This window comes from Caretta caretta, chromosome 4 (assembly GCF_965140235.1).
Source record: "Caretta caretta isolate rCarCar2 chromosome 4, rCarCar1.hap1, whole genome shotgun sequence".
In the NCBI taxonomy this organism is placed as follows: Eukaryota; Metazoa; Chordata; order Testudines; family Cheloniidae; genus Caretta; species Caretta caretta.
Genome location: NC_134209.1, coordinates 124,687,126 through 124,699,813, shown reverse-complemented (window position 1 = coordinate 124,699,813; position 12,688 = coordinate 124,687,126). Strand labels below are relative to the sequence as shown.

At 41.1% G+C, this 12,688-nt stretch overlaps 1 protein-coding gene across 3 annotated transcripts in view; it reads right to left on the bottom strand.

Annotated features, from left to right (window-relative positions):
• BOD1L1 (biorientation of chromosomes in cell division 1 like 1) overlaps positions 1–12,688 on the bottom strand; it is a 57,712-nt gene that overhangs the window by 23,681 nt on the left and 21,343 nt on the right. For all 3 annotated transcript variants that reach the window (XR_007356490.2, XM_048848841.2, XM_075128028.1), the window contains exons 11-13: positions 11,548–11,615; positions 10,474–10,543; positions 434–477 (exon numbers count right to left, since the gene is read on the bottom strand). Coding sequence is in view for 2 of the 3 variants with exons in the window: in XM_048848841.2 (XP_048704798.2) it covers positions 434–477; positions 10,474–10,543; positions 11,548–11,615 (182 nt within the window). In the remaining variant the exon portion in view is untranslated. The remainder of the gene's footprint in view (positions 1–433; positions 478–10,473; positions 10,544–11,547; positions 11,616–12,688) is intronic.

Genomic DNA, 12,688 nt, shown 5'->3' with positions numbered 1-12,688 from the left:
TGAAAAGTTCAGTGTGCTTGCATCTGCAATGCTCTCAACACCTATCAGGTTGAGAGCACAGGTTCAGAGATAAGAACCAAGCTCTGGATGGTGAAGGTAAGAAAGGGAGAGCTGAGGTACTCTAAGCACAATTATGTGGCAAATTGAAAAATAGCAATTATGCATCAATTTGCATAGCTGCATAACTTAATTATACACAGACCTTGTATATACTAGAAATAACATTTCCCTTTACATTGCGGTATGCAATTTTGTCGTCCCAGGATATTAGAAAGACAAGATGCGTGAGGTTGAACTTCTGTTGAAACTGGTCCAATAAAAAGTATTATTGAAACTGGTCCAATAAAAGGCACCCCGTCTCTCTTATTTCCCTTCAGAGACTGCTCAATGTAAATCCAAAACGTAAAACAAAGCAAACGTAACAAGATCTTACATCTATAGGGTCTTTCTTCAAAGCAGCATTCTTCAGGGGCAAATCTGTTAAAATAAAACAGAATACCGATTTTATGGAAATCAAAAAGTCCAGCAGAAGCTTCGTGTCGCCTCATGATATATCCAAAAAGGTTCCAGAATATGTGAAGTTCATGTACTATCTCATGCAATGTTTTTTTTTTAAAAAAATGAAAAATATAATTTTGATTTCTAAAGGGTAAGGTAGTTTAAAATCATTAGTGTTTTATGGCTACATATAATTTAGATATTAATGGATGAAATCCTGGCTCTTTTGAAATCAATGGGTGCAATGCTATTTACTTCAATGGGATCAGGATTTCACGCCATATATTTAAAATCATAAAGCTGGATGCTGGATCATGGGATAGTACATAACACATGCTGCGCATCAGGCTCAGTAGGGGAACCTAAGCTTACATGATTCCAGTACCAAGATCCAAGTGTGTCACTTCTGTAATATACTAAAGAGAGAAAAGCATAGTTTAGAAATCAGAGCACAAGACTAGAAGCCAGAAAGGCTGGTGTGCTAATTCTGGATCAGATAAAGCTCACTCTGTGCTCTTGTACAAGTCACTGACCCTCTGCTTCCTGACAGGGAACTATAGGAGCGGCTGGGGTCTAGAGCATTTTTTAAAATCTGGCCATTTTGTACAGATGTGTAAATGAGAGCTGAAATCTTTTTGAAAGCTGTTACCATCTGTAGGTGCTGAGCACTTTTGAAAATCTGGTCCCTGAAGCACCGACTTCATATTTTCATATTAAAAGTTTAAAACAACTAAGAGCATTCCACGCAATTTAAGTTTCCTATCCTACATTTAGGATACAAGAGCCAGTATCCAGCATAATTTAAATGATCTGTGGTGGCAACACTGTTAATCTGTTTAAAAGTATTCCACATAGTCAAACTTTATACGGTTACACCCTTAGATTGCAAAATGGTATTTTTCAATTTTTAAAAGCACTGTCAATTGAAGAGTTAGATCCTAGCCACTCATACAGCAATGATATGTTTACATTCCTTGGAATCTTGGACTACTAAACTACTGTGTCTGCTGTTCATACTCAACAGTGACAGAATACACATTTGTCTTTTAAACAACTTCCTTTTACGTATGTTGAACTATACCAAACACAGCAAAGAGATTATTTAAAAAAAAACTCTACCCAGAACAACAAAGCATTAAAATCTTGCATATGTGTCATATCTAACATGATTTACACAACAAAGGGATTCTTTTGTGAAACATTTTACATTATGAAAGACTACTTTAGCCAGTTCAGTCCACACATTTTAAACTAAGTACTGTGTGTCTGGATGACTGAGTAACTAAGTGTTTTGAAGTGCATGTTAAAAAGTACAGCAATCTCAAAGGACAAATTAGCGTGGTAGCCTGAGACCAGTAAAAACAAACAAACAAAAACCCAAAAAGAAAAGGAGTACTTGTGGCACCTTAGAGACTAACCAATTTATTTGAGCATAAGCTTTCGTGAGCTACAGCTCACTTCATCGGATGCATACTGTGGAAACTGCAGAAGACATTATATACACAGAGCCCATGAAACAATACCTCCTCCCACCCCACTCTCCTGCTGGTAATAGCTTATCTAAAGTGACCACACTCTTTACAATGTGTATGATAATCAAGGTGGGTCATTTCCAGCATAAATCCAAGTTTAACCAGAACGCCTGGGGGGGGGGAGGGGAGGGGGGGTGTAGGAAAAAACAAGGGGAAATAGGCTACCTTGCATAATGACTTAGCCACTCCCAGTCTCTATTTAAGCCTAAATTAATAGTATCCAATTTGCAAATGAATTCCAATTCAGCAGTTTCTCGCTGGAGTCTGGATTTGAAGTTTTTTTGTTTTAAGATAGCGACCTTCATGTCTGTAATTGCGTGACCAGAGAGATTGAAGTGTTCTCCGACTGGTTTATGAATGTTATAATTCTTGACATCTGATTTGTGTCCATTTATTCTAACAAAAACCCGAAAAACACCGAAAGAAAAATTGGTCCTCTGAAGATAATACCCTGCAGCCAATATTCACGGTTTAAAAACCTTTGTGTAAATGCATATTTGAGCAATGCCTATTTCCTTATATGCATTTATGAAGCAAAAGTTTTTACATCCTTAAAGCTGTCTGGGTAAATTTGATCCCCTGAAGACTAAATCTATAATTCCATTTATACCTAATCTCATGTCAGTAGGAATTTGCAAATCTTGTAATTTAGAACCTTACAGGTCTACACAAAATTTAAACACTGCATGAGTGGCAATCACCCAGTGTACACAATTCATTTGCAAATTGGATACTATTAATTTAGGCTTAAATAGAGACTGGGAGTGGCTAAGTCATTATGCAAGGTAGCCTATTTCCCCTTGTTTTTTCCTACCCCCCCCCCCCGATGTTCTGGTTTAACTTGGATTTAAACTTGGAGAGTGGTCAGTTTGGATGAGCTATTACCAGCAGGAGAGTGAGTTTGTGTGTGTATGGGGGTGGGGGTGTGTGTGTGTGAGAAAACCTGGATTTGTGCTGGAAATGGCCCACCTTGATTATCATGCACATTGTAGGGAGAGTGGTCACTTTGGATGAGCTATTACCAGCAGGATAGTGAGTTTGTGTGTGTGGTTTTTGGGAGGGGGGTGAGGGGGTGAGAGAACCTGGATTTGTGCAGGAAATGGCCCAACTTGATTATCATGCACATTGTGTAAAGAGTTGTCACTTTGGATGGGCTGAAACAATACCTCCTCCCACCCCACTGTCCTGCTGGTAATAGCTTATCTAAAGTGATCATCAGGTTGGGCCATTTCCAGCACAAATCCAGGTTTTCTCACCCTCCACCCCCCCACACAAATTCACTCTCCTGCTGGTGATATATTCTCTGTGTGTATATAAAGTCTGCTGCAGTTTCCACGGTATGCATCCGATGAAGTGAGCTGTAGCTCACGAAAGCTCATGCTCAAATAAATTGGTTAGTCGCTAAGGTGCCACAAGTACTCCTTTTCTTTTTGCGAATACAGACTAACACGGCTGTTACTCTGAAACCAGTGTACACTGTGACCTTGCCATCTAAGTAGTAGACATGATGGTCTCTATGAAGCACTGGTCAAAACCTTCAATACCACGATTGCACATTTTTTTATATTAACCAGCACCACATAATCAGACTTTCATACACACTTGTGAAGTGTTCCATTTCTCCTTTGATCATTTTATTTTCAAAATAAACAATTTTTAAGAATTTAGGATCAGCAGATAAAAAACTCTTCCTGGACAAATCAAATGTCACGTGAGGCCTGATGATGATTTTTCAAAATAAGTACTGGTAATTAAAAAAAAAAAGTGTGTTGCATACAAGGAAGGGACCTGGATTTCTAATTTCCTTCTAACCCTTGTAATGAGTTCCAAGGAGGCAGACTTCTGTCCTATGAGGAGTCTCACTGACTTTGATGGGGATCCACATAGGCGTAGTGGGTATGCCCCTGCAGAGATCCTAGATCCTTAGGCCTGAATCATGTTAATAATTATGGCTACTTTTATTCTGTTTTTGAGGAAGGGCTTTTTTTTTTTTTTTTTTTTGGTAAGTGGTGGAAGAACACAAATAGAAGCAGAAAAAAATTCAGCTATAGAAGTAGGTTAGCTGAGGGCTTAAAGGCTCTGCCATGTTACTCAACACCATGGAAGCAGATAGATATTAAAGTCTATATCTACCTACTTACCTATATTTAGAATCGACTTAAACCCCCATATTCTATTTTAGGTAAACGTACCTCTCTGCTCCCCTTGTCAAGTTATCCTTCCCTACCTCACATAGAAGTATAGAATCATAGGGTTAGAAAGGACCGCAAAGGTTATCTAGTCTAACCTCTCCTAACTCACCTAAGTTCTAATCCTACCTACGGGTCCAGCTGGCTTCAAAATCAACATGGGAGGGGGTAACTGTATACCTAGCCATAACACTTCACTGACTCTAGGCCTTCAACTCTAAACTATTAGAGGAAGGGACTGTGTCTTTAATTTCCTTGGACAGTGCCATGCACACTATTATCCCTGTTATCTTTTGTAATTCAACTTAGTCTTGTTATCTAGTTGTTGCAATAATTGAAGATGATCTCCGTTTCTAAGTCATGTGGCAAATGTCCTTACAAAACTACCTGGAGCACAAACCCCAACAAAAAGACAGGAAAAATATAAAAACATTCTAGGTAGTACTGTTCTTTTTCAGCCTTATAGGCATAACAAAACAACTGCAATAAATATTTGAAAATAATACTTGGAGAAGGAATTAAGTGAGTGCAGAAACATTTGCAGTGGAAGAGATTTCTAACAAGTCACATAGTCCTAAAAATAACTCAGCCTTTAACTTGAGAAAATACAGTTTTCCCATCATTCAACTTATGAATGCTCTTCAAACTATGGCAAATGGATATGAACTTGGTATCTTCTGGCTAGTAGGGAAGACACATGAAATCTTCCTCTGAAGCCAGTACTAACAAGACACTGTGACTCAGCCAAAATAGAAATGCAATTACTAGTACCATCTCTGCAAAGGACTTGTTAAAACACTAAAAACAAGGACATTCTAAGTTTAGTCCTACATCCCTTTGGGAAGGTCGCTGTATTTTACCTGAATACTGACAACATTTTGAGAACATTAACAGTTTGTAACCTGCATGCAATTAGAAATCTTCCGTAGAGGCCAACATGGGAAATAAGGGGGTGGAAATGAGAGAGAGAAAAACCACCTCTGAGATGGTTGTCTCAAGCAATTAATAGAAGCATTAATAGAAGTCTGAAGATTTATGAAGCAAATTTCTAGTGTATTACTGATGTACTTTGATGCCCTGATTTAACCTTTTAGAAAGGCTATTTCCATTCAGTACAAATGAATAGGATAAGCCACTTTTGTCATGTTACAATAGCATGTTTCCAACCCCCAACCCAATGTATTTATTCTATTCCACTGAAAAGTGTGGCTCAGAGCTGGCCACCAAACGATATGGCAATACAGTCACCCCAGGCTCAGTTTCCCTCCTTCACATTTCAGTTAATTCACACCCAGAAGTTTCCATTAACTTCTCCTCTTGGGGTCTGCTTTATTGAACCATTCTAGTTACATAATAAAAGCAAGTTTTCTTGGCCCTTCCAGGTTCAAATCGTTCCTCACCTGGTCAGCAGGATTCTTTGCAGCCATGCTTCAAGAGACTGCAATTCTTCCCAAACCAAGCTGTGCAGGTTCCTCCAGTGTCTTCCTTCTAGGGCCTATGCCTAAATTCTGGCAAGCTTCCCTAGCTTGCCACAATCCTTGCTCTATCACCAGAGCCTTCCTGCTCCTCACATGTGTCTTCCAGTAAGTGAACAGGAGTGACGCTTATAGGAGGTTCTGCAGTGTCATGTGATCCTTGATCACCTGACTTCACCACAGGGCAGAGCTTGGGGTCTTTAACCCCCTGTGATATTACTGATTTTTTAAAATTTATTTATTAACTTAAACTGCTTTTCCTTGGGTATTATTTCTAAAACAATGGGTCAAGATGATTGACATAAGGCAGTTTTAGGTTGACTAGTTTCTCTGACTGATGCAAAAAAAAAAAAAAAAAAAAAATCAATGGAAAGACTTCAAATGGGTTTCAGTGGCCTTTGGTTCAAGCTCTCTATGCATAGTCTCAATTAAAACGTTTCATCTGTGTAGGAATTAATAGATAGTACTTAAATTCACAAATATGAAAATGTAAACCAGTCATCATAAAAACGTAGAGACGCATAACTAAGGACAGGAATGACCACTCTTATAATCTAGTTTGTCCAGCTGCAGAACACAGGCCATAGGACTTCTCTGAATGAATTCCTATTTGAAGTAGAGCACAGATCTTTTAAATTAAGAAGAAGAAGGGGGAATGTCTGGGTTCCAGCAACGCAGACACAGGTAACTAACCACTTTCATGCTCTCTCCACAGGTACCATTGCAGAGAGTGGACCAGATGATATGTCTGGGGGGAGAAAGCAGAAGGAGACTCCGCTGGTTGGAAGGCATGAGATGCACTGTCCTGAGATTGGGGGTTCCACGACCACCACTCCCAAGAGAAGGAGGCGGGTGGTGGTGGTCGGGGACTCTCTCCTCCGGGGGACTGAGTCATCTATCTGCTGCCCTGACTGGGAAAACCGAGAAGTCTGCTGCTTGCCAGGGGCTAAGATTCACGATGTGACGGAGAGACTGCCGAGACTCATCAAGCCCTCGGATCGCTACCCCATCCTGCTTCTCCACGTGGGCACCAATGATACTGCCAAGAATGACCTTGAGCGGATCACTGCGGACTACGTGGCTCTGGGAAGAAGGATAAAGGAGTTTGAGGCGCAAGTGGTGTTCTCGTCCATCCTCCCCGTGGAAGGAAAAGGCCTGGGTAGGGACCGTCGAATCGTGGAAGTCAACGAATGGCTACGCAGGTGGTGTCGGAGAGAAGGCTTTGGATTCTTTGACCATGGGATGGTGTTCCATGAAGGAGAGTGCTGGGCAGAGACGGGCTCCATCTTACGAAGAGAGGGAAGAGCATCTTTGCGAGCAGGCTGGCTAACCTAGTGAGGAGGGCTTTAAACTAGGTTCACCGGGGGAGGGAGACCAAAGCCCTGAGGTAAGTGGGAAAGCGGGATACCGGGAGGAAGCACAGGCAGGAACGTCTGTGAGGGGAGGGCTCCTGCCTCATATTGAGAATGAGGGGCGATCAGCAGGTTATCTCAAGTGCTTATATACGAATGCACAAAGCCTTGGAAACAAGCAGGGAGAACTGGAGGTCCTGGTGATGTCAAGGAATTATGACGTGATTGGAATAACAGAGACTTGGTGGGATAACTCACATGACTGGAGTACTGTCATGGATGGTTATGAACTGTTCAGGAAGGACAGGCAGGGCAGAAAAGGTAGGGGAGTAGCACTGTATGTAAGGGAGCAGTATGACTGCTCAGAGCTCCGGTATGAAACTGCAGAAAAACCTGAGTGTCTCTGGATTAAGTTTAGAAGTGTGAGCAACAAGAGTGATATAGTGGTGGGAGTCTGCGATAGACCACCGGACCAGGCGGATGAGGTAGATGAGGCTTTCTTCCGGCAACTCGCAGAAGCTACTAGATGGCACGCCCTGGTTCTCATGGGTGACTTTAAATTTTCCTGATATCTGCTGGGAGAGCAATACAGCGGTGCATAGACAATCCAGGAAGTTTTTGGAAAGCATAGGGGACAATTTCCTGGTGCAAGTGCTAGAGGAGCCAACTAGGGGGGAGCTTTTCTTGACTTGCTGCTCACAAACTGGGAAGAATTAGTAGGGGAAGCAAAAGTGGATGGGAATTTGGGAGGCAGTGACCATGAGCTGGTTGAGTTCAGGATCCTGACACAGGGAAGAAAGGTAAGCAGCAGGATACGGACCCTGGACTTCAGGAAAGCAGACTTCGACTCCCTCAGGGAACGGATGGGTAGGATCCCCTGGGGGACTAACATGAAGGGGAAAGGAGTCCAGGAGAGCTGGCTGTATTTCAAGGAATCCCTGTTGAGGTTACAGGGACAAACCATCCCGATGAGTCGAAAGAATAGTAAATATGGCAGGCGACCAGCTTGGCTTAACGGTGAAATCCTAGCGGATCTTAAACATAAAAAAGAAGCTTACAAGAAGTGGAAGGTTGGATATATGACCAGGGAAGAGTATAAAAATATTGCTCGGGCATGTAGGAATGAAATCAGGAGGGCCAAATCGCACCTGGAGCTGCAGCTAGCAAGAGATGTCAAGAGTAACAAGAAGGATTTCTTCAGATATATTGGCAACAAGAAGAAAGCCAAGGAAAGTGTGGGCCCCTTACTGAATGAGGGAGGCAACCTAGTGACAGAGGATGTGGAAAAAGCTAATGTACTCAATGCTTTTTTTGCCTCTGTCTTCACTAACAAGGACAGCTCCCAGACTGCTGCGCTGGGCATCACAACATGGGGAATAGATGGCCAGCCCTCTGTGGAGAAAGAGGTGGTTAGGGACCATTTAGAAAAGCTGGACGTGCACAAGTCCACGGGGCCGGACGAGTTGCATCCGAGAGTGCTAAAGGAATTGGCGGCTGTGATTGCAGAGCCATTGGCCATTATCTTTGAAAACGCGTGGTAAACGGGGGAAGTCCCGGATGACTGGAAAAAGGCTAATGTGGTGCCAATCTTTAAAAAAGGGAAGAAGGAAGATCCTGGGAACTACAGGCCAGTCAGCCTCACCTCAGTCCCCGGAAAAATCATGGAGCATGTCCTCAAAGAATCAATCCTGAAGCACTTACATGAGAGGAAAGTGATCAGGAACAGTCAGCATGGATTCACCAAGGGAAGGTCATGCCTGACTAATCTAATCGCCTTCTATGATGAGATTACTGGTTCTGTGGATGAAGGGAAAGCAGTGGATGTATTGTTTCTTGACTTTAGCAAAGCTTTTGACACGGTCTCCCACAGTATTCTTGTCAGCAAGTTAAAGAAGTATGGGCTGGATGAATGCACTATAAGGTGGGTAGAAAGCTGGCTAGATTGTAGGGCTCAACGGGTAGTGATCAATGGCTCCATGTCTAGTTGGCAGCCGGTGTCCAGTGGAATACCCCAGGGGTCAGTCCTGGGGACGGTTTTGTTCAATATCTTCATAAATGATCTGGAGGATGGTGTGGATTGCACCCTCAGCAAATTTGCGGATGATACTAAACTAGGAGGAGTGGTATATAAGCTGGAGGGCAGGGATAGGATACAGAGGGACCTAGACAAATTGGAGGATTGGGCCAAAAGAAATCTGATGAGGTTCAATAAGGATAAGTGCAGGGTCGTGCACTTAGGACGGAAGAACCCAATGCACAGCTACAGACTAGGGACCGAATGGCTAGGCAGCAGTTCTGCGGAAAAGGACCTATGGGTGACAGTGGATGAGAAGCTGGATATGAGTCAGCAGCGTGCCCTTGTTGCCAAGAAGGCCAATGGCATTTTGGGATGTATAAGTAGGGGCATAGCCAGCAGATCGAGGGACGTGATCGTTTCCCTCTATTTGACATTGGTGAGGCCTCATCTGGAGTACTGTGTCCAGTTTTGGGCCCCACACTACAAGGATGTGGATAAACTGGAGAGAGTCCAGCGAAGGGCAACAAAAATGATTAGGGGTCTGGAACACATGACTTATGAGGAGAGGCTGAGGGAACTGGGATTGTTTAGTCTACAGAAGAGAAGAATGAGGGGGGGATTTGATAGCTGCTTTCAACTACCTGAGAGGTGGTTCCAGAGAGGATGGTTCTAGACTAGTCTCAGTGGTAGAAGAGGACAGGACAAGGAGTAATGGTCTCAAGTTGCAGTGGGGGAGGTTTAGGTTGGATATTAGGAAAAACTTTTTCACTAGGAGGGTGGTGAAACACTGGAATGCGTTACCTAGGGAGGTGGTAGAATCTCCTTCCTTAGAAGTTTTTAAGGTCAGGCTTGACAAAGCCCTGGCTGGGATGATTTAAGTGGGGATTGGTCCTGCTTTGAGCAGGGGGTTGGACTAGATGACCTCCTGAGGTCCCTTCCAACCCTGATATTCTATGATTCTAAGATGGAGTGTTTTTTCTAAAAATTGCCAGAGATGAAGACTCTACCACAATCCCTAGTAAATTGTTCCAAAGGCTAATTATCTTAAACGTTACAAATTTACACCTTATTTCTAGTCTGAATTTATCTAGCTTCAGCTCCAACCATTCCCACAAACACTTTTGTCTGCTAGACTGAAGGGCTCATTAACAAATTTTTGTTCCCAATCTAGGTATCAACAGACTGTAACCAAGTCACCTTCTTAATCTTCTTTTTGTTAAGCTAAACAGACAGTATATCACTAAGGCATGTTTTCCAATCCTTTACTCATTCTCGTGATTCTTCTCTCAAGCCGCTCCTATTTGTCAATATCCTCCTTGAATTGTGGACCTGAGAACTGGACAAAATATTTCAAGAGTGGTTGCACTACTGACCAAACAGGCGTACTAAGCCACAACAAAATAAATCTACCTTTTAGACGCTCTTCAATATGGGGCTCCTCATGCAGTTCTTGCCTTGTTGGACTTCTAGACTTTTGTGGCTAAAACCAGAATACAACGGAAACAAAATACTTCAGGTCTATGGGGAAAAAACTGTCTCGTATCCATAGTAACAGGTATCACCGTATAGCCTTAGCAAAGCAGTCAAGGGATCTTTGAATTACAAGATTTTAAACAGCTTTTCAATCAAATATTGATACAGCATATTAGTTTAGTAGTGGGGATTAGCAGTATTATATCACCCAAAAGCACAGCACCATAAATTCTACTTAACTGTTAAATCTGCCACAGAAATAATGGATTATTGTAATGTACAGATCTCAAGAGAAATCACTTGAACTCCAGATACAGTTTCTAGGGATTATTCTCCCTGTAAGTGAAGTTCTCTGAAGGTACTTTAGTATAAATCTAGATTAGAAAAACTTATAGATGAAGATACACCACTAAAGTAGCTATCACCAGAGTATGTAGCTGTTGTGGCAGTAAAAAATATCTTCCTTAGACAGTCAGTCAATTTTTCCAGTCTTCCCTGGATTTCTCTTAAAACAAGTGATTTTGCAGCTCAGCGCAAAAAGGTGGAGAAGAGAAAATGAACATCAGTAGCATCTGTTCATTTCAAAATACTTAACTAATGGATATTAAGGATCATAAAATTTATGTATGCATAAGTATTTTCAGGAGAACTATTTATCATAATAAGCATATTCACAATAGGACTCCAACCCTTAAAAAAAAAACAACCAAACACAGATTGAGACATTATGTAGCCATTTAAAAGGGGGAAGTACGTCATTGGGACAGGCAACAGATTCTACTGCTGAATAATCTGGAAGGTGCATGTGTGCAATTTAAATACGAGTCATTTGAAAAGCTGCAGCTAAATATCTGGAGAATGTCCCTTTAAAAGCTTGCAAGATTCAAATTCAGTTTTAGTTGCACACACATTCTATGTAAATAGTAATAAATATAAAAAAGAAAATTTCAATTTAAGATTGTGGACAACTACACAGGAGAGAACGTTATCGCTACAAAATACCAGAAATACCTCTTCAGTTTTCAAGTTCGTTTTCAGTTCCAGATCTTCAGTTAAGATTGGTAAAGTTTCTTTCTTGCCTGATGAAATATAAGTAGATTAACAATTATTTTATTAATTTGTATAGAACTGCAATAGGACTGCTGTTCCCCAGGAACATCATATAAACTTGATGTATTTGATGTAGCTACCCCAGTGATGAAATGAATTAATCATTTTGAAAATAATCTGTCCCCCACAAAATACAGTTCACTCTCCCATCCACTTTTTTACATTTTGATGGTAGAGTTGGGGGTGGAGAACACTGGATCCCAGGTTTCTCTCTGCTTGATTTTGAAAATTATGGAAGATATTGAACATTTTATTTTAAATATACTGTTAGTAATATCAACAGACTTCATTATGTAAAAATCTAAATAGAACATTAAAACTGTATGAGTCACTAGATAGCTCAGGAGATGCACTAAGGGATGTAAATCAAGGTTTTATTTAAAAAAAAAAAAAAAAGGATGCCTAAAGTTAAGAGTTTGAGTCCACAATTAGGCACCCAAATAAATGACCAGATTTTCAGAGAGGTTTACCATTCAATAGCTCCAATTTATGCAATGATTGTCTTTTTGTAATATCCTGAAGATTCTCCCCTCCGACACACTCTTTAAATAAGAGCCACAGGGTCTCCACACCTCTGAAAATCAGGTCAATTAATTAGATATTTAAATATGGATTCTGAAGTCTTCAGGCACTCCTTTTTTGAAAATCTTATTAACCAAAAGTCATTACCACCTGAAGGCTGCTTGATGATCTATGTGAAATGACTCACTGGTTACAGTCCACCAAATAAAATGAGTACAAATGGCATCAATGTAGGCTGTTTCAGAGGAGAACAAAAATTGAATAGGAAGATTGAACTACCCAGTATTCCCCAGAGGAGACAGGGTTGAGGAAGATCTGCAGGGCAGTGAGTGGAAGTTTGCATTGTCATGGCCCATGCTTGTCCCTATTCTATACATAGTGAACTTCAGTCTTCAGGTTTGTCAATTTGGCATATTTTCTGGAAACTAAATTTGTCTTACAATGTTTAATGTTTTTCTTCTATCTTCATTAGTGAGAAAACCTGACAGAGAAGAAGAAAGCATTTATAAAAAAATTACTT